At 39.4% G+C, this 23,689-nt stretch overlaps 1 protein-coding gene across 1 annotated transcript in view; it reads left to right on the plus strand.

The window, feature by feature from the left end:
- The first annotated feature begins 468 nt into the window (after nt 1–468).
- Nucleotides 469–23,689, plus strand: part of SLC39A10 (solute carrier family 39 member 10) — a 138,872-nt gene continuing 115,651 nt past the window's right edge. The window contains exon 1 of the mRNA XM_055345498.1: nt 469–531. Within this exon, the coding sequence (XP_055201473.1) occupies nt 486–531 (46 nt within the window). The 5' untranslated portion in view covers nt 469–485. The remainder of the gene's footprint in view (nt 532–23,689) is intronic.

The following is a 23,689-nucleotide window of genomic DNA, read 5'->3' on the forward strand; positions in this document are numbered from 1 at the left end:
AAGAAAGAAAGAAAAGAAAAGAAAAAGAAAAAAAGAACTATGCCATCTGTTTACAAAAGATGAGAAATGTTGGAAAAAAAATTATTTCCCTTAGGGCATAATGCTACAGCCATTTAGAGAGAGGTCTCTGGCATTTTCAGTGAGGCTTTGGTAGGAGGAACGAGACAGCATCAGGTCTGCACAGTCGTTGACTGAGAAAAACACAGATGATTTCCTCTGGTCCTTATTTTAGTTTTACTCTTTGAACTTCCAGCAGTTTATTTATTATTGTTGTTGTTATTTTTAATTGGGGACAGATTGTTTTAGGAATCATCTTGGTTCCTTTTTTGAAGTTGGTTTTTTTTTGTTTTGGGTTTTTTTTTTTTTTTTTTTTTTTTTTTTTTTTTGAGACTGGTTTCTAAAGTGCTCCACCTCCACCACCTGTCACTCTACGGAGGGCTACGACTTGAGGGCACTCACCAGTTCTGAGCTCAGCTGCGGACTGGATGGTGAAGGGCAGCGGCAGAAGGAGGTGGAGGTTCAGATCTGGAGGTAGGTGGCAATACAGTCTTTCAAAATAAAAATCCCCAGGCTGCAGCTCTCTGATAAATTTCCATACACTCTGTGCACCTAGAGAAATAAAACTAATCTACCAAATGTAATTCTCTCAGAAGGATTTTCTCCTTACATACAAAACCCTGGGATATTTACCTCCTCACCCCATCATTTCTATGTGATTAATCATATGTTGGTCACCTGTCACTAGATGGCATCATGTAGTGTTTCTTAACAGCAGCTAACTAAGTTGGCAAAATTACAGCGTGGGCCATTTTTCTGTATTTTCTTCTTTGATATGGATCTAGAGAGTCTAAATTGGATACTGGATATTTCATCTTTATTTGCTTTGTGGGTTTGGTTTTGTAAAATTTGTATATGCTTTGAGATTCTTCTTCTCAGTGTGTCTTGCTAGGACATTACCTCAATGATTCTGAGTCTTAAATAAAGAATAAATTTCTGCTTCCTCTAAGTTTTCTTCCAAGTCACACACACAAATATTTACTCTTAGAGACTTTGCAGAAATAAAATAAAGCTCAACACGTCCAGGATCTTTACCTCGACATGCAGGCAGAACAAGATCTACCTATGAAATCTTGTTTTATCCAAGCATGGCCAGTTGCCAGTTGGAATCTATTCACAGATAAGCCAGGTTGATGGGAATAATATAAAAATGATCAGTTGATGCTTTTAGAAACCTGTGATATTTATAAAGGAAATATAATAACAATAAATAAGGAAAACTGTCACAAATAAGAGTTAATGGTCACAGTCTTCTACTTTCCCAGATGTGATAGGTAATTATGACCATTTTCCCCCGAGTTTTATTGAGAAATAATTGTTAATGATTATTTTTATTTGTTTTATTCCAAAAAACCATATGTTACTGAAGAATGGAATCTAACTTTAATGTTGTCAGTAAAATAAGACAAATCTTTCTACATTTCAATTATGATTTAATGACCTAAAGATTTGTAAACAATAGCAATGTATTATTGATGATAAAATGTATTATTTGGAGTTAGGCTAACAAGATAAATGACACATCAGATGATAAATAGACAACATCTAATATAGTACTTTATATTCTAAATAATTCTCTAAAATCTATAGTATTAATTTTCTATTTTCATTTACTAGTTTACTATCTGGAAAGTTGGTTCTGCTTCAATTTATCTTTTTATTTTATTCTATTAATTCATTCAACAAATATTAGCTGAATACCTATGTTGGATTAGATGGCTAGAGATGCAAAAATAAATAAGACACTAAATTTGCCCTCAAAAAGTTTTTAGTTCTTTGTGTTGTTAAGTGTCCATATAGTAAGTTTCAGAATCAATCAGCGGGAGTAGGAGGAGGAAGGAGAGAAGGAGAGCAGAGAGAGAAAGAAAAAGAGGAAATGCAGAGTCTTAGATGAAGCAACCAGATGCAGGGTTCTAGTCACAGCTCTGCTAGTAGACTCCCTGGAGCTCCCTCATTGTATGTGTAAATGAAATAATTTTATGTAAAAGTGTTTTGTAAACTGTAAAATACTTTTTAAATGTACAGCTTTTTAAAGCTTTCTAATTTCTTCCTGCAAGAACCCCACAGTTTTCAAATAGAGCTTTGATCTCGTAATCAAGTCTTACTTCCTTTTAATTTACCCTCTACTTTAAAATTCCAACTGCATAAATAAACCCCATTAAATTACCAACTCCTCTTGTAACACAAAACAGAAACACTACGATCTTGGAGAGTGAAAAGGTAGGAGGCTAAACTAAATAGCCCTGTGATCACATCAGACTCTGAAACATTAAGGCTGCAATGATCACTTTCTCACCTTCTACTCTAACTCTTGCTCCTTCCCCTTGGATTCCTGCAGATGAGAAATGGAATCACCAGCACATTGTTACAGGAACTCGTGCGGGATAAAGAGACCTCTTAAAAGTTTCATTCTGGTCCTATAACTTTACCTCTTTTACACTTTGACGGTAGAAAGGAAATAAAGACCTAGTTAATGGATGGGTTTAGGAGATTCAGTGAAATACCACCTATTTTTACACTTATTCAATAGTTTTGCAAAATGCTTCTCAGTTTTGAGTATGGCCAGTCATTTCATATTCTCTGATACAGAAGTCAGACAACTTCCTTTTCCATAGATTGTATGCAGAAATCAATATGTAAGAAACTCCATACTCAAATATATTTAAGACCCCAATGAGAAATACAAAAAATGGTGTCCTTTGTCAAGTCCTTGACTGGCTCTGGATGGGTAGAGAGGTGTATTATCTTAGTTTCCTAGACTATTATGCGAAGGTTTTGTCTTTTATTTTGTTACTGTATTAAGTTGCATTTTTAGTATGATGACAGCTTACCAATAAAGATAATCTTCTAATTAAGCTTTTGGGCTGAAGATAGCCCCTCAATATATCAGTATATCCTTATTTGAAATAGTCTTATTTCATTGAGAAAATAGAAAAAAAAAAGTTACATTCTACCTGTAGAAATTTATGCCTATCCTTATTTTGAATGATTAGTTTTATTCTAGAATATTTATTTGCTATCCAGTATGGGCTGGGAGAAAACTTGAAAGGTTGGAACTGAAAGGTTAGAGACAGAGCTATCCATTTACCATATTGTTTTCTGGCTTCTCCTTCCTTTTTTAGGTTTATGATATTTTTCTCTTTAAAATATTAATTCAAGCCAACGAGTGTCTTAGGAATGGCTTATTAGTATTTGTGCATAAGAAACCTAGAAAATAAAAATCTGCATCATCAGTTCCAAAGATCATAGCATTTAAGTCTTTGGCCATCATTATATTTGGGTAAAAAGATGTTTTCTATCACAAAAGTGTATGCACCTACATTTAGCCATGGACAAAACGTCCCTGGAAAGAAGCAGAGATTTTTTAAAAAATTATTTTGGGAAAGTATGCTGAGGCTTTTCTCTAAAAATAAAATGGCATTTCATCAGTACTGGTCATTTTGTAGCCACATTTGACAAATGATCACAGATGCTCATAAAAATCTAAAAGAAGATGTGGTTTATGTATACAATGGAATATTACTCAGCCATTAGAAACGACAAATACCCACCATTTGCTTCAACGTGGATGGAACTGGAGGGTATTATGCTGAGTGAAGTAAGTCAATCGGAGAAGGACAAACAGTGTATGTTCTCACTCATTTGGGGAATATGAATAATAGTGAAGGGGAATATAAGGGAAGGGAGAAGAAATGTGTGGGAGATATCAGAAAGGGAGACAGAACATAAAGACTTCTAACTCTGGGAAATGAACTAGGGGTGGTGGAAGGGGAGGAGGGCGGGGGGTGGGGGTGAATGGGTGACGGGCACGGAGGGGGACACTTGACGGGATGAGCACTGGGTGTTATTCTGTATGTTGGTAAATTGAACACCAATAAAAATTAATTTATAAAAAAAAAAATCTAAAAGGAGGGATCCCTGGGTGGCGCAGCGGTTTGGCGCCTGCCTTTGGCCCAGGGCGCGATCCTGGAGACCCGGGATCGAATCCCACGTCGGGCTCCCGGTGCATGGAGCCTGCTTCTCCCTCTGCCTGTGTCTCTGCCTCTCTTTCTCTCTCTGTGACTATCATAAATAAATAAAAATAAATAAATTTAAGTAGGAAGTTTCAGCATTACCAAAAAAAAAAAAAATCTAAAAGGAACTGTGTGTTGTTCTCCTCTGACACGGCAAAATATCTTTCCTTTAACTGCATTTTAAAACAAAAACAAACTTTACCACTTTGATTAAAGAGAATACAGGAAGCCATAGGGTCCCACCCAGAGTTCCTGCATTCAAAATGTCCTCACGGGGAAGAAGGTTGAGGTGTTTTTAAGAACAGAACTTTCATGTTTCTGCCTCTAAACAATGGCACTTCCTGTTTTGACCTCTAACCATGCTAAGCTATCCAAAAGTAAGATGATGGACTTCTCCTTTTTACCCAGCAAAGAGCATTTGTACCTCCTCTCAGCGTATGTGATTAGAGTGAAGTTTATCAAAGCTCAATTTCCCTGAGGTCCTGTACATTGATCTATGGTCTCCTAACAAAGGTTGGGATTTTCCAAAATTTACAGTTACCTAGCTATGAGCCTGGTAGTCAAGCCAAGAGAATATGCACTATTCTTCATCTCAAATATAGGTCAAAAGCTGCATGTTGCCTCTAAATGTCTCCAGTGTTTTACTAAAAAAATTATCAACAGCCCTTAACAGAGTCAGGACTCTGTGATTGCCTCCTTTAAGACAACTTCTTTCAAAAGAAAGAGAGAGAAAAAGAAAAGTTGAGGAAGGAAGAAAGAGGAAAGAAAACAGAAAAGAAGGAAAAGAGAAAATGTAGGAGGAAGGGAGGGAAGAAGGAAGGAAAGAAAGAAAAATTAAAATAGAGCGAGAAGGCCATCACTTCAAAGTGATGCCAGACTGGCTGAGGCTCCAAGAGGGAGGGCCTCAGGCCTCTCACCAAGAAGATTCTTGGCTTTGGGCAAGAAAGAATTCAAGAGCAAGTCATTTGGAAAGAGAGATAAAGATTTATTAAGTATTAAAGTGAGACAGGAGCTACTTCATAGACAAAGTAGCAGTCTTTCCTCCCAAGTAAGGAAGAGAGGCGGATTCTTCTTTTGCCTCTAACAAAGGGTTTTATAAGTTTTGGGGGGTTTTTTGGTGTTTGTTTTTCCTTAATTAGCTAACCATAAGGACACCTGACTGGCTCAGTTGGTAGAGTATGTCACCCTTGATCTCAGGGTTGTAGGTTTGAACCCCACATTGGATATAGAGATTACTTAAAAATAAAATCTTAAACATAATGTAGGTAACTGTATAGGGAGGGGCTTACTCTTTAACTTTGGGTCTAACATTTACATTAGGTGGTTGGTTTTTCCATTGTGTTAGGGTTGTGGAATCATCCACAGGGTGCCATCTTAAGAATATCCAGCATTTATGACTTACTGCTGTAAAGAGTGGGGTTTTGTGGTCCTCTGTGAGTTGCATCTTGTGACTCTTTTTTTTTAAAGATTTTATTTATTTATTCATGAGAGGCAGAGAGAGAGAGAGAGAGAGGTAGAGACACAGGCAGAGGGAGAAGCAGGCTCCCCGCAAGGAGCTGGATATGGGACTCGATCCCAAATCCAGGGATCACTCCCTGAGCCAAAGGCAGACGTTCAACCACTGAGCCACCCAGGCTTCCCAGATCTTTATGACCTGCTGACTTTTAGAGTAAGGGTTAGCCTAAAGCCAAAATGGCATGACTTTGGTCAACATGTCTCTCAAGCCTTCTTCCCCTCTTTGCCTCAAAAGTAAGAAAAAACTACTTGGAAGATTCAATAATCTGAGTACCTGTTGCTTCCCAAAACCAGAAAAAAAAAATTATTTTTAAACAAATCCTGTTTCACTTAGTATAAAACGTAATTCATGTTAGTTTTTGAAAAGTAGATACAAATTAATGGAATGCTGAGGATGTAAGTATGATCTCAAAACAAATAACAAAAGCATTTTAGAAGAAATATACTCAAAGTTTTGTTTTGTTTGAAGTAGTACTATATATTGAAAGAGGACACTATTTAAAGTGGGGGAAAAATTCAGCAACAGTTCCATTTTCTTTAATATTGTGAAAATGACAGTTTATTAGAAATAAGAATATATTTTCTCAACAAAGACAAACCTTATCTTGGAATCTTGGAATTTGTCCTTCCATTCTTGAGTGAAGTTGTGTATTTCTTTTTTTCTTTTCTTTTTTTTTTTTTTTTTTTTTTTTTAGATTTTATTTATTTATTCATGAGAGACACAGGCAGAGGAAGAAGCAGGCTCAATTCAGGGAGCCCAGTGTGGGACTCAATCCCAGGACCCCGGGATCACGACCTGAGCCAAAGGTAGATGCCCAACCAGTGAGCCACCCAGGTGTCCCAAGTTGTGTATTTCTATATCCAATGTGTTGGCTTTAATTCTCAGATTCTATAAAATCTTCCTTAAATATAAATGTGTAAACTATTTTATGTATATTTACACACACAATTTAAATTACATATGCATAGAAATAAATGTTTTAGGAAGATTAAGTGACAGCTTTTTAAAAAATAGTTCAATTAATTGGGATAAACACATTGAAAATAAATTCCTTCAAGCATTCATTATTATCATTAATGATTTACGTATGACTTTTTTAAAATAAGAAATTTATATGTTTCAGATGCAAATTCTAGATTGTTACTCATACCAAATGATACTAAAACAATAAAACATTTGCTAAAGCAGAAGATAAGTAAAACATCCTCCAAGGTTGCTATTGGTGTAGCTAATAGCAAAATTGTTAAGGCTGCTAATCCTACTTGGAAATCTGTACAATGTGATCAGCAAATGCATGAAAAATATTAATGGAGTATCTGAGAAGACCAAAGACAATTAGAAAACTCAATTTTTAGAATACATTCTAGAGCAAAAATAAGTTTTAAATGCAGAAGATTTTCTGACACAGTAACTAAGCTGATCAGGTTTTCTTGACTGATACTTCTATAAATTTATAAAACTGAAATAAAAAATGGGCAATTGCCAAAAAGGAATGTTTTCTCCTTCTTCCATAAAACAAACATTTTGTAAAATAATTTTGTTGTAAAAATGATCACTGTTACACCCTCTCCTTAATTCTTCTTCTTTTTTAAAAAATATTTTATTTATTTATTTGACAGAGAGGGAGAGGGAGAGAGAGAGCACAAGCAGGCGGAATGGGAGGGGGCGGAGAAGCTGACTCTGCGCTGGGCAGGGAGCTGGATGTGGGGCTCAATCCCAGGACCCTGAGATCATGACCTGAGCCAAAGGCAGATGCTTAACTGACTGATCCACCTAGGCACCTGGCCTCTCCTTAATTCTTGATTTATGTTTTTTAAATATATTTTTCATAAATAAAGAATTGGTAAATTATTTGATACTCTTGATTCATTATCAGTAGCAATCAGGTCAGATGATTAGATAACAGGTAAATAATTTTTTAAAACCTTTATAAATAGAATATGAGGCCATGATAATCCTTTAAGTTCAAGGAGATACTCCACATCTAAGATCACTCTTACCTCTAAAAGTCAATTGCTCGGCAGGTTCAGTTTTAGATGGTGAGTGCTCCAAGAGCAGGAACTATGAAACCAGCTAGTCTGTATTTATAGTATAGTAGTACCACTCACTAGTATCTCTAGTAAATTAGGTCAATTTACACCAGTAAACTGTAGTTTTGTCTTTTATTTTTTTTAAATTTATTTGACAGGGAGAGAGAGGAAGAAAGTACAGCAGGGGAACAGCAGAGGCAAAGGGAGAAGTAGGCTTCCTGCTGAGCAGGGAGCCTGATGCATGACTTGATCCCAGGACCCTGGGATCATGACCTGAGCAGAAGGCAGACTCTTAACTGGCTGAGCCACCCAGGTGCCCCTCTTTTATTTTTATTCAAAAAAATTTTTTTAAGGATTTACTTATTTGTTTTAGAGAGAGAGAATATGAGCAGGAGGGGCAGGATGAGAGAGAGAGAATCTCAAGCAGACTCCGTGCTGAGCTAGGAGGCCAACATGGGGCTTGATCTCACAACCCTCAGATGATGACCTGAGCCAAAATCAAGAGTGGGTCACTTAGCAGACTGTGCCACCTTGGTGCCCCTATTTACTTACTTACTTACTTATTTCTTTAAGAGAGAGAGAGCACACATGAGCTTGAGTAGAGAGGGGGAGAGAATCTTCAAGCAAACTGCCTGCTGAGTGCAGAGCCTGATGGGAAGCTCGATACCATGACTCATGAGATCATGACCTGAGCCCAAAGGAAGAGTAGGAGGCTGAGCCGACTGATCCACCCAGGCACCCCTAGTTTTCCCCCTTTAAGTGGAAATGGTAGCAGCCCCTTCTTCACAGTGTTGTTCAGAGCACTCCATGAGATAATTCATGCCCAGTGCAATGTCTGGGACACAGCAGGCATACCAAAAATTACCAGTTGATGGGATCCCTGGGTGGCTCAGCGGTTGCCTGCCTTTGGTCCAGGGCGTGATCCTGGAGTCCTGGGATCAAGTCCCACATCGGGCTCCCTTCATGGAGCCTGCTTCTCCCTCTGCCTGTGTCTCTGCCTCTCTCTCTGGGTCTCTCATGAATAAATAAAATCTTTAAAAAAAAAAATACCAGTTGCAATAATGCTGTTACTGAAGATGGTGCAAATGATGATACCTAATCTATCAGGGTCTTAAACTTCCTCCTGGGAGTTTTAGTTTTATCTGGGACTAGACGGTAAGCACCCTTCCCACCCTCGTTCATGTTCTCCTTGAGAACTCAATATCTACACAGAAATAAAGTGTTAGAATTACACTCTCCTATTCCTGACACCTTCCCATCTCAGTAGTTCTAAGGAAGTATGTAGTTATATCTCAAATGTGAAATTATAGTCGATACAATTATAAAGTCAAGTTTGGAAGTTCAGGAACACAAGACCCATACTAGGAAAAACAAAGAGAATTAGCAATCTATAAAAATGACAAAAAGCTAGAAATATGTGGTGGATTAGGATTAGGTGGGGAGCCACTGTGATGCTAATTAGAACTGTAAACTCCTCCCAAAGAGCCAGGCAGGAAGACTTTAGGCTGAGGCAGGCTGAGACCATTTTGACCTCTCACCCTATCTCCCCTGACCAAGATAGAAGAACATTTATTTAAGGGAGAGCAAAACCACATCCTTTTTCTTTCGAGCCAATGCACCTTGAAAGCTGTTCCTGGGGTAAGTCTTCTCATGTCCAACTCATCCTAGACTTAAGATAAATGACCACCACCGCCATGGAAAGGATAGCTAGTAAGGTAGTGTGTATTTCTTTATTATTTAAACACTTGAACTGAGGTCATGGGGAATATCAATGGGCCAAGCATCAAGAATGGCAGAGTGCTTTAGGGTATTAGTGGAATATTTTCTTGAAGACATAAACTTGTATTTCTGCACACTAGAAACTGCTTCTCCAAGGAGAAATTTTGCTGCCTTTAGTCTTGAGATTCATGTACCTTGTCCCTTTCCCCCTTCCAGATCCCTCTCTCATGTTTTCACCAGAGTAACAGATCTAGGAACTACTAACTATAGTGAAGAATGTAAGCATCTGGCACGTAGAAAATTAAACTATTGATGTTTGTTGTATATACAGGGAATCGTTCACTGGAAGCTTTAAATTGTTAGATTTGTGTTTTTCAAAGGAAGTCATTGTAAGAAGAAACAAAAGTCGGGTGACTGGCTCTTTGCCATATCTCTAAGCAAGGTTAACTGTTCATTTACGGTCTTTGGAGTCAATAGAGTGGTCCACTCTATTGTGAAGAGGAAAAAGACAGGGAGATGACACCTTTGATGTGATCCTCTCAAGGTTTCTTTCAATTCTGAGCATCTAGATTCTAGGATGATGTAGAATGTTGGATATATGACAAAATTATTGGGCATCATTATATAAAGTAATGTGCAAAAATGTGAAGGGGTGTGTGTGTGTGTGTGTGTGTGTGTGTGTGTACTTTGCTGTGGCAGGGAGGAATATTTCTTTTACCCTATTAGGTTCTGGGGCTGGCCTAAGAATCAAATCGACATAAAACAGATTAACGGGAGAATAACATACAAATTTTCTTTTTTTGTTTGTTTGTTTTTTTTACAAATGCATGAGAGTCTTCAGATAGAAAATGAAGACCTGAAGAAGCCATCAGGCCCAAAAGCTTATGGAAGTTTTTACACAGATCATAAATTGTGAGGATATGATAAGACACAAAGGAGTGTGGGCTGGGGCCATGGGTTGTGGGACAGTGATGAGGAATTATAGGAGAAGGGAGACTAAGGGCGGACAAGAGTTACTTTAGTAAGTGGGTACGCAGGTCCATCACACAGTGACATCTCTAAGGACAAGATTGTTCCCTTCCTTGTAGTTGGAGGGCGCTTTTCTCCTTGAAAATGTAATACCTGCTTTTAGGTGGGAAATGGGGGCCCAATAGCTCTTCATACACCTTCAGTTCAAAATCATCAATATGCCAAAGAGGAATATTTTGGGGTGGCATGTCTTTAATCCCCTCACCTAATAAACTTTTTTCAGATTAGAAAAAAAGGAAACTCAACAACAAAAATCTTTTTAATTCCTACTGTGAACTAATCTTGCACCCACAGACAGTGGTACATGGGTCTGTGGATTGTTCATAACGTCTCGGTAATTTGCAGAGTAAACACACTGGAGTCCTTCAGTTAACAGCAGATAAATAATCTGAGGCTTTTGTGTAATTTAGTCAGAAAATAAGCAATTTGATCAGCAAAGATTTTCAGGCCGATCAGAGAATTGAACTAGTAAATTGTTAAATCAGTTAGATACGTAACATTGTAATGGAAGAGATACGTTGCTAGCACGACCTTATCTCCTAGAATCGATCATTAATTTCAAGATACTTGAATGATGTGATGAGGGAATATATTCAGAAAAATCAAAGGACAAACAACGCTAAAAACAGTTCCTATGCTAAACCAGTCAAATTAGAAGGACTGATTCGAATTGCAAAACACTGTTCGGAAATGATGAAATGGAACAGTAAGTGAATGTGAATGGAAGTTAGGAAGGACAATAAACAATGAAAATTAGTGCAGATAAATTTCCATATTATGTAAATGGGCACCTTAAGACATCTTTTTAAAAAGACTTTATTTATTTATTTATTTATTTATTTATTTATTTATTTATTTGAGACAGAGAGAGAGAGAGAGCGCCGGCGCGGAGCACACATGTTGGGGGGCGGTGGAAGCAGAGGGAGGGGGAGAAGCAGGCCTTCCACTGAGCAGGGAGCCTGACACAGGGCTCAGTCCCAGGACTTTGGGTCATGACCTGAGCCAAAGGCAGACACTTAACCCACCGAGTCACCCCTGTGCCCCCTGAACCTTTTAAAAGACATTTTTATAATGCTGACCACGTTGGAAAAGTGGAAGTAGAAGAACCAAAGAAAAGTCGCATCTTATCATACATGTCATATAATGCAAAGACTAAGATAAGGTGGTTAGACGGTGGATTCTGGGGACCTGATGCTGAACTTAGAAGATGCGGAACGACTATGCAAATCCTGCCTCGTGTTACATATTCTCTGTTGGTATTGCTTTGTGCTCTTAATCTTTTTTGAATGTGTTGCACCTTTAGATTCGCCGTGTCAAGGGTACAATTTTAAAGATAAAAGGAAATTTCTCACAGGCCCAGACAGATGAATAGGCATTTCGGGTCAATGCCAACTTGGAAGCGTACGAGGGGGTGTCCACTCCCTGGGATAGAAGCTCAGACTCCGGGCTATTGGAAGGCCTGATGCGTGAATTAACTCTGTTGGTACAAACCATCTTCCAACTTGAAATTCTCTCAGTTCCCCGCTGTAGGAGGCCCAAGCCAAGTATAGATTTCTGAACGCTTGTCTCTTGGGAAGTATTATGATTTAGAAGATTAAAACCTTAAGGAGAAATAGTGTTCAGGAAATAGAGGTCAGGAGTAGCCACGTAGAAGGTTTACGATTGCTTTGCCTCTCACTAAAACAGAGTGACGTCGTGAGCACACTAAATAAACCTAGTATCTCTGACACATCAGCAATAAAGGGTGTTCGTAGGATTAATTTTTTTTATTGTACCTTGCTGTGTGCTCAAAACTCTTCAAGGTCTCAACTCTGCAGAGCTCCAGTGAGATTGTCTTTCTTGTTCCAGGTAATGTGAATCTTGAGTTTTATTTTTCTTCTATTGGCATGAGTGGTAGCAGTTTGCTTCTTTGATTCGGGATCCCAATCCTCAAGCTTTTTAACATACGATAATTTTAATAATTAATACAAATTTTTTTAAAATATTTTATTTATTTATTCATGAGAGACACAGCGAGAGAGAGGCAGAGACACAGGCAGAGAGAGAAGCAGGCTCCATGCAGGGAGCCTGATGTGGGACTCGATCCTGGGACTCCAGGATCACACTCTGAGCCAAAGGCAGGCGCTAAACCGCTGAGCCACCCAGGGATCCCCTAATTAATACAAATTTAAGTTCTGAATTATCTTTCTGTAACCTGCTCCAATAGCCAAGTAGATGTATCTTCATTTTCTCTAAAACCTGACCGAGTCTTAAACTCTTTTACTGATAACTTCACCCTGAAGCTCAGGCCCTGAGATTTGCACTCAAGTCCCAATTACCCTTTTACTGAAGATGCCATCCCAATGCACCTCAGGGCCTGGAATTTCTTCTTCCTCTTAAACTTCCTTTCTTTTTCCTAATGTGCTGTCCTCTTCAAGTGGGGTTTCTATTCCCAACGCCCATGTCCCTCTTTCTTAATCACCACAAGCAGAAGTACTGGTCAGTTCTCAAAGGCCAACACCGAAATGTTGATAGTTTGCGAAATGCTATCCACAAATAAATCTGTGTGTAATAGATTTTCTCTTAAGGGTCCTATGGGTAGGAGAAGCATTACCCTGCTATTAGTAAATAGCCCATTGTTGGCTGTGAAACCCAAATAATCGAGGTTTCAAGGACTGAAGGGCAGGTGTGTAACAGGTAAACCACAGACACGGCCCTCCCTGTATGCAGGGCCCCAGGAAAACAACGGGGAGGAATATTCAAGACACTTGTCAGCAGGGCCCTGATTACAGCTGCAGTACTTCAGCAGGCCAAGCTGTGTTTTGCACTGTTTGAATCCCTAAATTTTAAACATTTCTATAGAACTCTAAAATAAACTATGTGAAGTCTGCCCAGAGCTTATTGTATTTAGCACGCGATTCTAAAAGCCTTCCAAAAAAGCCACCTTAGCAGTTCATTCCTTTTTACTTATAATAATAATAAGTTAAGTCTGTACCCTGGCCCAGAGATGAACTATTTCTGGCTTTCCATCTTTTTGGCCCAATGCCCTGACAGCTTAGTGACCAGACATTTCTAGATATGCTAACTGAAGATTTGGAGCATGGGGGAGTCAACTTTGCTCTTGACTGGAGATCTAGTTAGTGTTATGAATAAAACAAAACCCTTCTCCCCACCTCCCCCCAGCTGCTGTACCTAGTCAGATTCCAAACTCTTCTCAAGGTAAAACAGCAGCCTCCCAAAGTGAGTCCTTAGCTGCATTTGTAAAGCTGTGACGGTGGGACACCCAATATTGTAAGACATAGCTTGAGATTTGTAACCATACTCTTGCTATTTAAAAAAAGGGGGGGGGTACAAAAAAATGGAAAAGCTGAACAAAAAATAGGCTGCAAAGCAAAATCTGACTCCAGAATTGTGGCAAGTTTTCTTTTTTTGACTGCAATCATTTCAAGGAGAGGGTAGCCTCTTTCTCCAGTCTCATCTTTTCAAAGAAGCACATCGAAGCCGAAGAAGGAGTCCTGATCTTTCCCCTGCTGGGACCTGAAGGGCAAGATGGGGCTGTGTGTGTAACACAGCGATGGAAATAGGATGAAACTCGTGGCTGTTTTCCTGAAGCTTATCCCAGAGTTGTCATGGTAACTCCCGGGGGTGGGGGGCGTGTAGACTGTTGTAGCTTCAGGGTATAATTTTGGGTTACATTCTTAAAAGAGGGCATCAAGTGCTTGCATTAAGAGTTACAGAAGAATCTTTTGGAAGTGGATTAGACTGAATTAAGATTTTGGTTTGGACTTTTGAGAGAGTGGGTGTCTTGGGAGAAGACAATAGAAGAAATATGTCAATTGGAAAGTCTTGCTAAATCAAGGGGTGGGTGGCGGTTGGAGCTCAGAGAAGCAGATTCATACCAGATAGCAAAACTAAAAGAAAGAATCTGAACGTAAAAAATAATTGGAGCCATTTGCTAATCTAAGTATGCACATTCAGCTCAGAATTGGAGCTTTTTTTATTTTTTATTTTATTTTATTTTTTTAGAATTGGAGCTTTAAGAGAAATTGCCCTCTGCTATCAGCTTCTCTGTTGTTCTATTGGTATTACATATGGAAGCCTCCATGGCAATGGATTGGATCCTGCTGGTTTCCTATACTTTCATTCTGAAATGATTTCTCCTATGTGTTAACAGCCTGTATAAGCTTTTCTCTTCTTACAGAAAAGCTTAAATGAAATAAAGTCTCATTGGAGCCGTTTATTTATATATTTTTTTAGAGATTTATTTATTGGGCCACCTGGGTGGCTCAGTCAGTTGAGTGCATGACTCTTGGTTTCCTTTCAGGTCGTGATCTCAGGGTCTGGGATCCAGCCCCACGGCAGGCCCTGTGCTCAGTGAGGAATCTCCTGGAGCTTATCTCCCTCTCCCTCCTCTCCTCCCCCTGCTTGCACATGCCCATGCTCTCTCTCAAGTAAATATGATATAAATTTTTATCTAATTTTTCCTTTGTGGCAGTCCCTAAGCCTGCCTCTCTGGTTTTTCAGATTCAAGTACCATATCCTTGAAGGAACAGGCTTCTGTACAAACAAGGTGCTCCTTTCCGGAGCTTTAGCTTCACTAGAAAATTTTGGTGAAAAGAAATTATGGAAGAGACTGCCAAACTCAAAACAACATTTGAGACCAAACAGAACTAGGAAGACCTACCCTGTTTGGGGCAGGACAGCTTCAAGCCGCCTGTGCCCAACCTGCCCACCCTCCATGATTTTCACTATTAATACTTGGGGGAAAACAGAGAAGCCATGATTGCAGCAGTTTCCTGGGGATTCCTGACGATGAATCCAAACCGTGCAATGTGCAAGTACCCCCAAATTACTATTGAATTACTTACACCTGGTTCAGGGCATGGTGATTTGTCTTTTTACAGCAATCTCAAGGCCCAGTGTGGGCCAGTGTGATTCCAAGTCAGAGGTCAACACTCAATTCTCCATATGCCAAGTCAGAGCCACCACCTGTTTTTCTTTTCTTTTCTTAAATATTTTATTTCTTTATTCATGAGCAACACAGAGACAGAGGCAGAGACACAGGCAGAGGGAGAAGCAGGCTCCATACAGGGAGCCTGATGTGGGACTCAATCCCAGGACTCCGGGGTCACAACCTGAGCCGAAGGCAGACCCTCAACCCCTGAGCCACCCACGGGTCCTCCACCACCAGTATTTTTTATAGCCTTCATGATAAAAATGATCTTTACATTTTTCTATGATTGAAAAAGATCAAAAGAAGAATATTCATGACATGAAAATTATATGAAATTCAATTTCAGCCGCAAATAAAGTTTTATTGGGACATAGCCCAGAAACACATTCATTTCTGCATTGTTAGGGGCTGCCTTCTTGCCATTAAGAGTAGAGTTAAGTAGTTTCCACAGAGACCATATGGCCTGAAATATTTACTCCTTGGCTCTTTACAGAAAATTGTAGCCATGCTCCCCTCTATGGGATAACCCACAGCCTGGGTTATCTAAATTTAAGACATCAATCGAATTATATTAATACTCCATTAACAAGAGTGTTCTAATAAGAGCTCTATTGTTCTGCTATCAGTGCATAAAAATACAGAGATTAGATTTCTTAATGTTAAGACTAACAAAAAGACAAGATACACAAAGAAAAACAAGGGTTGTTGTGATACTTCTAAGTATCTCTTCCAAAGAAAATGGAAGACTTTTCAATGATATTTGCTGTTAGGTTTCCTTTTACATATCAGAAATCAAAATGCCCTGGTTTCAACCCCATGGTGACTGGACACTCCCACTTGATCAGCAATTTTCTTACAGAGAAGTTAATGATCAGTGTGTGCAAGTTTAGATTCTGACCTTATTTGTCAAACTGTCTGTGGTTCAATGTGCTGGGAAAACCGGCAAAAGGAAGGAAGCATTCAGATATGTCTTCTGAAGCGTCATTCATCTTGAATTAATGAAGAACCCAGAAGAACAGTTTTCTGGGCTTGCTTTATATTTATTATTTATTTATTTATTTATTCATTCATTTATTCATTCATTTTTATTGTTTGTTTGTTTATTTATTTATTTCTGGGCTTGCTTTAAACAGAGGAAAGGTGTCTTTTTGAATTACAAGTTGTGATTCTAATTTAGCCAAGTCTCTCACCTCCCTATTTAAGTCTGGAGAGTGTGGTATTTTTTCCTTGGGTCTTAACCAATCTTTTTAAAAAATCAGAACAATGGGATTTACAATTGTACCTTTGCCTTATCAGAGTCCTTCTCCACTTTTCTACTGATGTACCTACTGGGTGATGTTCACATGGGGTGTGCCCAAGGTTGTACATAATCCCAGAATCCACTGATGACAATGCAACCACACTCAGGCTTGTAGGATGAGAGTAAATACAAGAAAACCATAAATCCGGGCAGTCCTGGTGGCTCAGCGGTTTAGCGCCACCTTCAGCCTAAGGTGTGATCCTGGAGACCCGGGATTGAGTCCCACGTGGGGCTCCCTGCATGGAGCCTGCTTCTCCCTCTGCCTGTGTCTCTGCCTCTCTCTCTCTCTGTATGTCTCATGAATAAATAAATAAAATTTTAAAAAATAAAACCATAAATCCAGTCCTATGAGTATTTTAAGTCGACTCCAGTACATTTATGTCAGTTTTAGGACTTGTGAACAAATTGGTTGAAACACATCTCACACACAACTAGTCACAAGACCTCAGTTGAACAAGAGCTGTGGCCTGAGAACACATTTAATTCGGGTTACATAGCCAAAACATTGGCTGCGCTGGCCCCTTGGCCTCCGGAGAGCATTCTCTGGGAGGCAGCAGCCGGAGTGGCAGCAAACTTGACTGTCATGGTACTTCTGTCGGGAGAGGCTCCTGGAGATTGAACATTAATAGCCTCTTGCAGCCTCACATTTGACTCCACTTCTGGGACACTTTGCCCCTTTGGATCCCATTGCCCATCAGTGCAGTGAGCTGTTCAGTCCCACTGGACGTGGGTACAGGTAAGAGATCACGCCTCCTCTGTATGTCATTTCCCATAAGCTGCCAAGGTGTTCTCAGAAACCTCAGAAACAGCTGGTATTTTGTGGCATCAGAATTACTTATTTCTGTGCATGCCCCGCAGTATTTTCAAGAATGTGCTCATTTTCACTGGACGTGCATGGCTCTCTTCAAGGTCACACCTTCTCAGAATCGTTTCCCTCAAGTATTTAGGACAGCAGGTATTTCAGGAATAAGCATTCATCAAAATCATTCAGTTGGAGTTTGATATAGAGTGCCTCCTTTTAACCAGTCTAAAAAAATGGAGGGAAAAGTTCTGGTCAGTGGATCTAGGTCGAGAACATTGCGGGGCACCTGGATGGCACAGTCGGTTAGGCAGCTGACTCTTGGTTTTGGCTCAGGTCATGATCTCAGGGCCCTGGGATCCAGCCCTCGCTGGGTTCTGTTCTTAGCCGGGAGTCTGCTTGAAATTCTCCCTGCATTCCCACAACTTGCACTCTCTCTCTCTCTCTCTCTCAAGTAAATAAATAAATCTTTTTTTTTTTTTGAAGAATACCTACATTTAAGGAGAAAATGAAATTTTCTAAGTTAACAGCACTCTTTTAGACTTCTTCTCCCTTATAATAACTGTAGTCTCATCAGACCTGAGCACAGGGCCCATCTGCTGGGTCGGCTGAGGAGTGTCAAATAGTGATAATGACGTCAGGCAGGTTAGGATAGCTGCTGTGACTCTCCAGGGAACGTTCATTCCCCAGGGAGTTCGTAGGCTCAACTGCCAGAAAGGGGAACACAGTCCTAGTCCTGAAGTCAAAGCAAAACTCCCCTTGAATGTGAATTTGGTGGCTGTGTGTTCTGCACAAGCAAGAGGTGTGCTCTGAATGCAAGGTTTGTTGCAAAAACCGAAATTTAATTGGTATCAATGATGTCTAGATAACACATTTCCCGTAATATAGAACTTACTTTCTGAAAGTGGCCTATGCTGCTTGGCATTCACAAGCCTTGACGCTAAGGCTGCCCACAGGGTCTTAGCCATCTGATTGGATTTTTCTATTCTGTTTCTTGATCAAGACATCAAGCTTTGTGTTTTTTGCTATAAACAGATCTTCCATCATGACTTTTTTTTTTTTAAGATCTTATTTATTTATTCATTTATTTGAGAGAGAGAGAGAGCACAAGCAAGGAGAGGGGCAGAGGGAGAGAGAAAAGCAGACTCCTGGCTGAGCAGGGAGCCTGAAGAACTCAGGGAAGCAACATGTGGCCCCATCCCAGGACCCTAAGACCATGACCCCAGCCAAAGTCAGCCCCTCAACCCACTGAGCCACCCAGGCACCTCGCATCTTGATTTTGAACAACATTCCTTCTCTTGGTTTCCTTTTCTTTCTTTCTTTCTTTCTTTCTTTCTTTCTTTCTTTCTTCTTTCTTTCTTCTTTCTTTTCTTTCTTCTCTCTCTTTTTTTTTTTTTGGTTTATTTTTTCTTAGTGTCTTAAATGCTTTATGCCAGTCATTTTTTTTTTCATTTTTCACTTTTAAATTTTTGGTTGCTTTTCCCACTTTATTTTCTTTAGTAATTGTATACCTTCAATTTATAATGTAAATACGCTCATGTTTGCAAACATTCTTTTTCCAAAGAAGTGATAGGATTTGATGGATTTCCTTGGCATTTCAGAAACTGACTTAGCAACATGTTTCTTTAAAAATCTACCTTTGATTATAGTGGATTTTTTCATGTCATACATATAGTTTCTACTTTTTTCAGCTTTATTTATCATCTACATAGAATAAAATTTAGTAATTTTGAGTACACATTCAGAAGAGTTTTGACAAATGTACAATCCCCATAACCACTACCAAAATCAACATACAGAACACCCACAAGGACTCCCTGCCCCTCTGCTATTAATTGTCTTGGCCTCCCGCCTCCCCATGCCCTCAGTTGCTGAAAGGCCTACTCATCTTTCTCTCACTGGGCCTACCTTTTTAGAATTTCATATAAATGGAGTCATATTGTGTGCATTCTTTTGTCTTTGGCTGCTTCCACTCAGCAAAATGCTTTTGAGATTTGTCTGTGGCCAGTGGCTTGTTTCTTTTCACTGTTACATGTATTTGTAGTTTATTCCTTGTTGTGAAATAGTTTTCCATGGAATAAGTCTACCACAAGTTGTTGATCAGTTTACTAACTGATGGACATTTGGGTTGCTTTCATTTGTTGACTATTACAAACAAGCTCCTATGAACATATCATACAAGCCTTTGTACGAATATAAATTTTTGTTTTCTTGGGTAGATAACCAGGAGAGGGATTGCTGAATCGTACGATAAATGTATATTTAATTTTTCAAAGGAACTGCAAAGAGTTTTTCAAAGTGGCTCCACCACTTTGCATTCCCACTAGCAGCGTATAAGCATTTCGATTGTTTTACATAATCACCAAACCTTGATACTGTGTTATCAATATTTTAAATTTTAGTTCCTGTAGTGGTGATTGATGTGACTTTAATTTGTATTAGCCTCATGAATAATGTTTATTTTATCTAAAAATACTGTTGGTTTTATTCATTTTTCTTTTCCTGTTGTCCATTTTCTGATTTCTACTCTTTTTTCTGTTTTACCTTGGTTTACTTTGATCTTATTCTTAACTGTTTTATTTTAACGGAGAATGAAGGCATCAATCCTTAATGTGATTGCTTAATGTGAAAGCTCTTAGGTCATTCATTTTATTTATGTATTTACTTTTTTAAAGTGATCTCTATGTCCAATGTGGGGCTCAAACTCATGACCTGGTGATCAAGAGTCATATGTTCTAACAAGAGCCAGTCCTCTTTCATCGTAAATCTTTCTTCTCTTGTAATATAAGCATTTAGTATTATAAATTTCTCATCAAACTCTAATTTAGCTGCATTACATACAATTGCTATGTTGTGGGATTTTTGTTTTTGCCTTTGTTTTAGATTTTATTTACTTATTTGAGAGAGAAAGCACGAGTTTGGGGAGGGGGCAGAGGGAGAGAGAGAAGCACGCTCCCCGCTGAACAGGCAATGCTATGGGGATGTGCGGCTTCTTCCCAGCGCCCTGGGATCATGATCTAAGCCAAAGGCAAACACTCAACACACTGAGACACCCATGCACCCCAACTATGTTGTGTTTTTATTTTTATTGATTTCAACATATTTTCTTTTTACCTTGGGTTATTTGGAAGTATGTTGTTTAATCTAACTGCTTGAGAATTAACTACATATCTAGAAAACTACTGCTTTCTTGTATCCTTGCATTTTGGCCAGACACCGTTTTTTTTTTTTTAATTTTCAGTACTATTAAATTTATTGAGATTTATTTTAAACCTAAAATCTGATGTATCTTGAATGTTTCACGTACAGTGGGAAAAAAAAATGGGAATTCTGCTGCTGTTTCTGGATGGACCACTCTGTTTATGTCAATTAGGTCAAGTTGACTAACGATACTGGTAGTTTCTGTTTACTACTGCAACCCAAGTATGGTCAGTTGTCTATAAATATTTTTTGCGTGAATGAAGAAATACATGATCTGTATTGTAACTATGATTGTTGTTTTTAATCCCCCACTCGGAGTTCTAATGTGGCCTGGCTGAGGAATAATCTCAAAGCTGATCAGTGCATCTATCTCCCTAGCATCCAGACTGTCACATCTGAGCAGTAAGTTGAAAGGCCACTGGGCCTCCATGGCCTCCCTTTACGTCAGTTCTAGACCTATTACTGCAAAGTTTGCTGTGTACACAGTTTTCCTGGTTACCTAAACTTCAAGAGATTGTCGATCATTTCTTTGTACATGAAACCTACCTTTCATTATTGTTCTGAAGGAAAACATCCAGAAGAAAAGAACTTACATCTATGTAAAGAGAGTCAGTGCAAATCTGATTTTTGAGGCAGGCAGCTGAGGATGGGCGAGGGAGAGGGCCAAAGGGAAGGGAGAGATCGCAGCAGTGAAATTTTTATGACCTAAGTACATTCTTTAGTGATTACTATTTTTTAACGTACTCTCTCTTTACAGAGTGTTTGTTTCTTTGCAAGAATCTTTTAAAAGAGATGTCACTCGTGTTCGTGGCCCAGGAATAAAAATGGCAGTCCTAGAAATCAAGATTATCAGTCTTTTTAGAATAACCTCACAATCCCCACCACCACCAAAAGTTGTATTCCATGCTTATTTCTTTTTTTTTTTTCCATGCTTATTTCTTTTCAAACTTCAGGCAAATAAACATTAATTTTATTTTGAGACTTTTACAACACCCCTTGAAATTAATATGTATACACTGCCTGCTAAAAAAACAAAAAACAACAACAAAAAAAAACAGGATTTCAGGATTGGGATTGAATTGTTTGGTAACTGTGACACCTATTAGCTAGAGTTGTAATTTGTATAGCCTCCACCAGTGGTGAGAGCATGCTATTTTCCTAAATCAATGCATTGAAGTCCACATAAAATTTGTGCGCTATTAATGTCCAGCTCTGCTTCCTGTCATTTCAGTCCTTTTTCTTCTTTTTTCTTTAATTCCCTCCAAGGAAACCTTGATGGAAATCAAGTCTGGCCAGTTTTGTTAGTTCTTGCCTCAAGTATAAGTGCTATCTTTAAAATCAGAGCTCTGCTTGCTAGTCTGAAGTGCTTCTAATTAGGCCAAAACATGTCTTAGCCTGAGAAATTTCTCTGCGTAATTTTAAGTTTTAATATGTAAGAAAGCTGGCCAAAAGAATATTATATGTGGATTTTTGGAGGTTAAACCTATTGAAACCAATTTAACACAATTTGCTATAAAAACTTCCCTCTAGCCTCTGAAATATTTTAATTAGATACTGCTCGGAGTATGCAAACATTAACTTGACATATTCTTGTCTTTAGCTCATGGTCTCCTACATTTTCCCTCTATTTTTTTTTCTTGTTTTACTCCCACAAAGGGATTCTTTGTGGCTTATTTTTAGATAATCAGGAAGGATGATGCTGCTCTGGTATGAAGGAGAATCATTCTGAATCTGAGAACAGCTTAGTTTTGAGAGCCTGAGAAGGAGGCCTTTAGTCACAGCTCTGGGGACCATCCCTGACTGCACTGTGGGAGCAGTTACTGGATGAAGTGGCACGTGCAAGGCCTTAGGCTGAGCCACTGTTCCCCTGGTGTGCAGGGGAAGGGGTGGAGGGAGAGTAGACTCCCCACTGAGCATGGCGCCCTATGCGGGGCTCGATCTCACGACCCTGAGATCATAACCTGAGCCAAAATCAAGAGTCAGATACTTAGCCAACTGAGCCACCCAGGCAGCCCCAAGCCATGACCCTCCTGATGCCAAGAGGAAGAAACACACACTTCCCCTGAAAGGTGGTTATAAATCCTGGTGCAGGGCTACAGGAATATGAATCCTCTATGTCCCTATACTTCGGGATTAAGTTGGGTTGTTCCTAGATCGAACCTTGAGTCCCTAGTGCCAGCCTGCTTTGGAAAAACCATTCACTGTATTATAAGCGTGCTTTTGAGGTTGCATCGGGCCCTTAGCTGGTTGTAGGGTAGAAAAGCACCCCGTCCTCAGAGGCAGTGAGCACAGCCCTGTGCTGGGTCATTCTGCTTGTCCAGTGGTGCACATAGTACAGTCTGCAGAAGTGTGTATGTGGCTGCCCAGCTGCTACATCTATGACTTGCCCCTAGGATCACTCTGGGCAGGAAATAGTCTGTCCTGAATATTTGGATGGTGATAGCTAGAACGACTGGGGGGTTACAAGACCAGTAATTGTCACAAGAGCTGCAGAGAAAGGCCATAAGGTGTGGACAGAAACCATGGCTGTTTTTTTTTCCCCCCTTTTAAGATTTTTTATCTATTTATTCATGAGAGACACAGAGAGAGAGGCAGAGACACAGACAGAGGGAGAAACAAGCTCCATGCAGGGAGCCCGATGCAGGACTCGATCCCAGGACCCCGGGGTCACGGCCTGGGCCGAAGGCAGATGCTCAACCACTGAGCCCCCCAGGTGCCCCATGTCTGCTGTTTCTTTTCTTTCTTTCTTTTTTTTTTTTTTTTTTTGTCTGCTGTTTCTTATGTTTGGTCTCTTAGCTTCTATTTCCCTTCCCCGGGAAGGGCTTCCCTTATCAATCCATTGAGAATGGAGTCCCATTTTTTTCTTCTTACATGTGACATGTATTGTATTTGTGTGTTTATTTTGTTTATTGCCTACCTTTTCAGCTATGCTTGTGAGGTGTTCACCAACACACCCGCATCACGTAGCTACTACTTGACACAGAGTTGGCATTTAGTAAACATTCCAAGGAAGGAATGTCTTTAGCAACCTCCGACAGCAGCAAGGGGATGAGAGGTATGAAGGCCATCCAAGATAACAAGAAGAGAGGGTG

The sequence above is a fragment of the Nyctereutes procyonoides genome, unplaced genomic scaffold, assembly GCF_905146905.1.
Source record: "Nyctereutes procyonoides isolate TBG_1078 unplaced genomic scaffold, NYPRO_anot_genome, whole genome shotgun sequence".
NCBI lineage: Eukaryota > Metazoa > Chordata > Mammalia > Carnivora > Canidae > Nyctereutes > Nyctereutes procyonoides.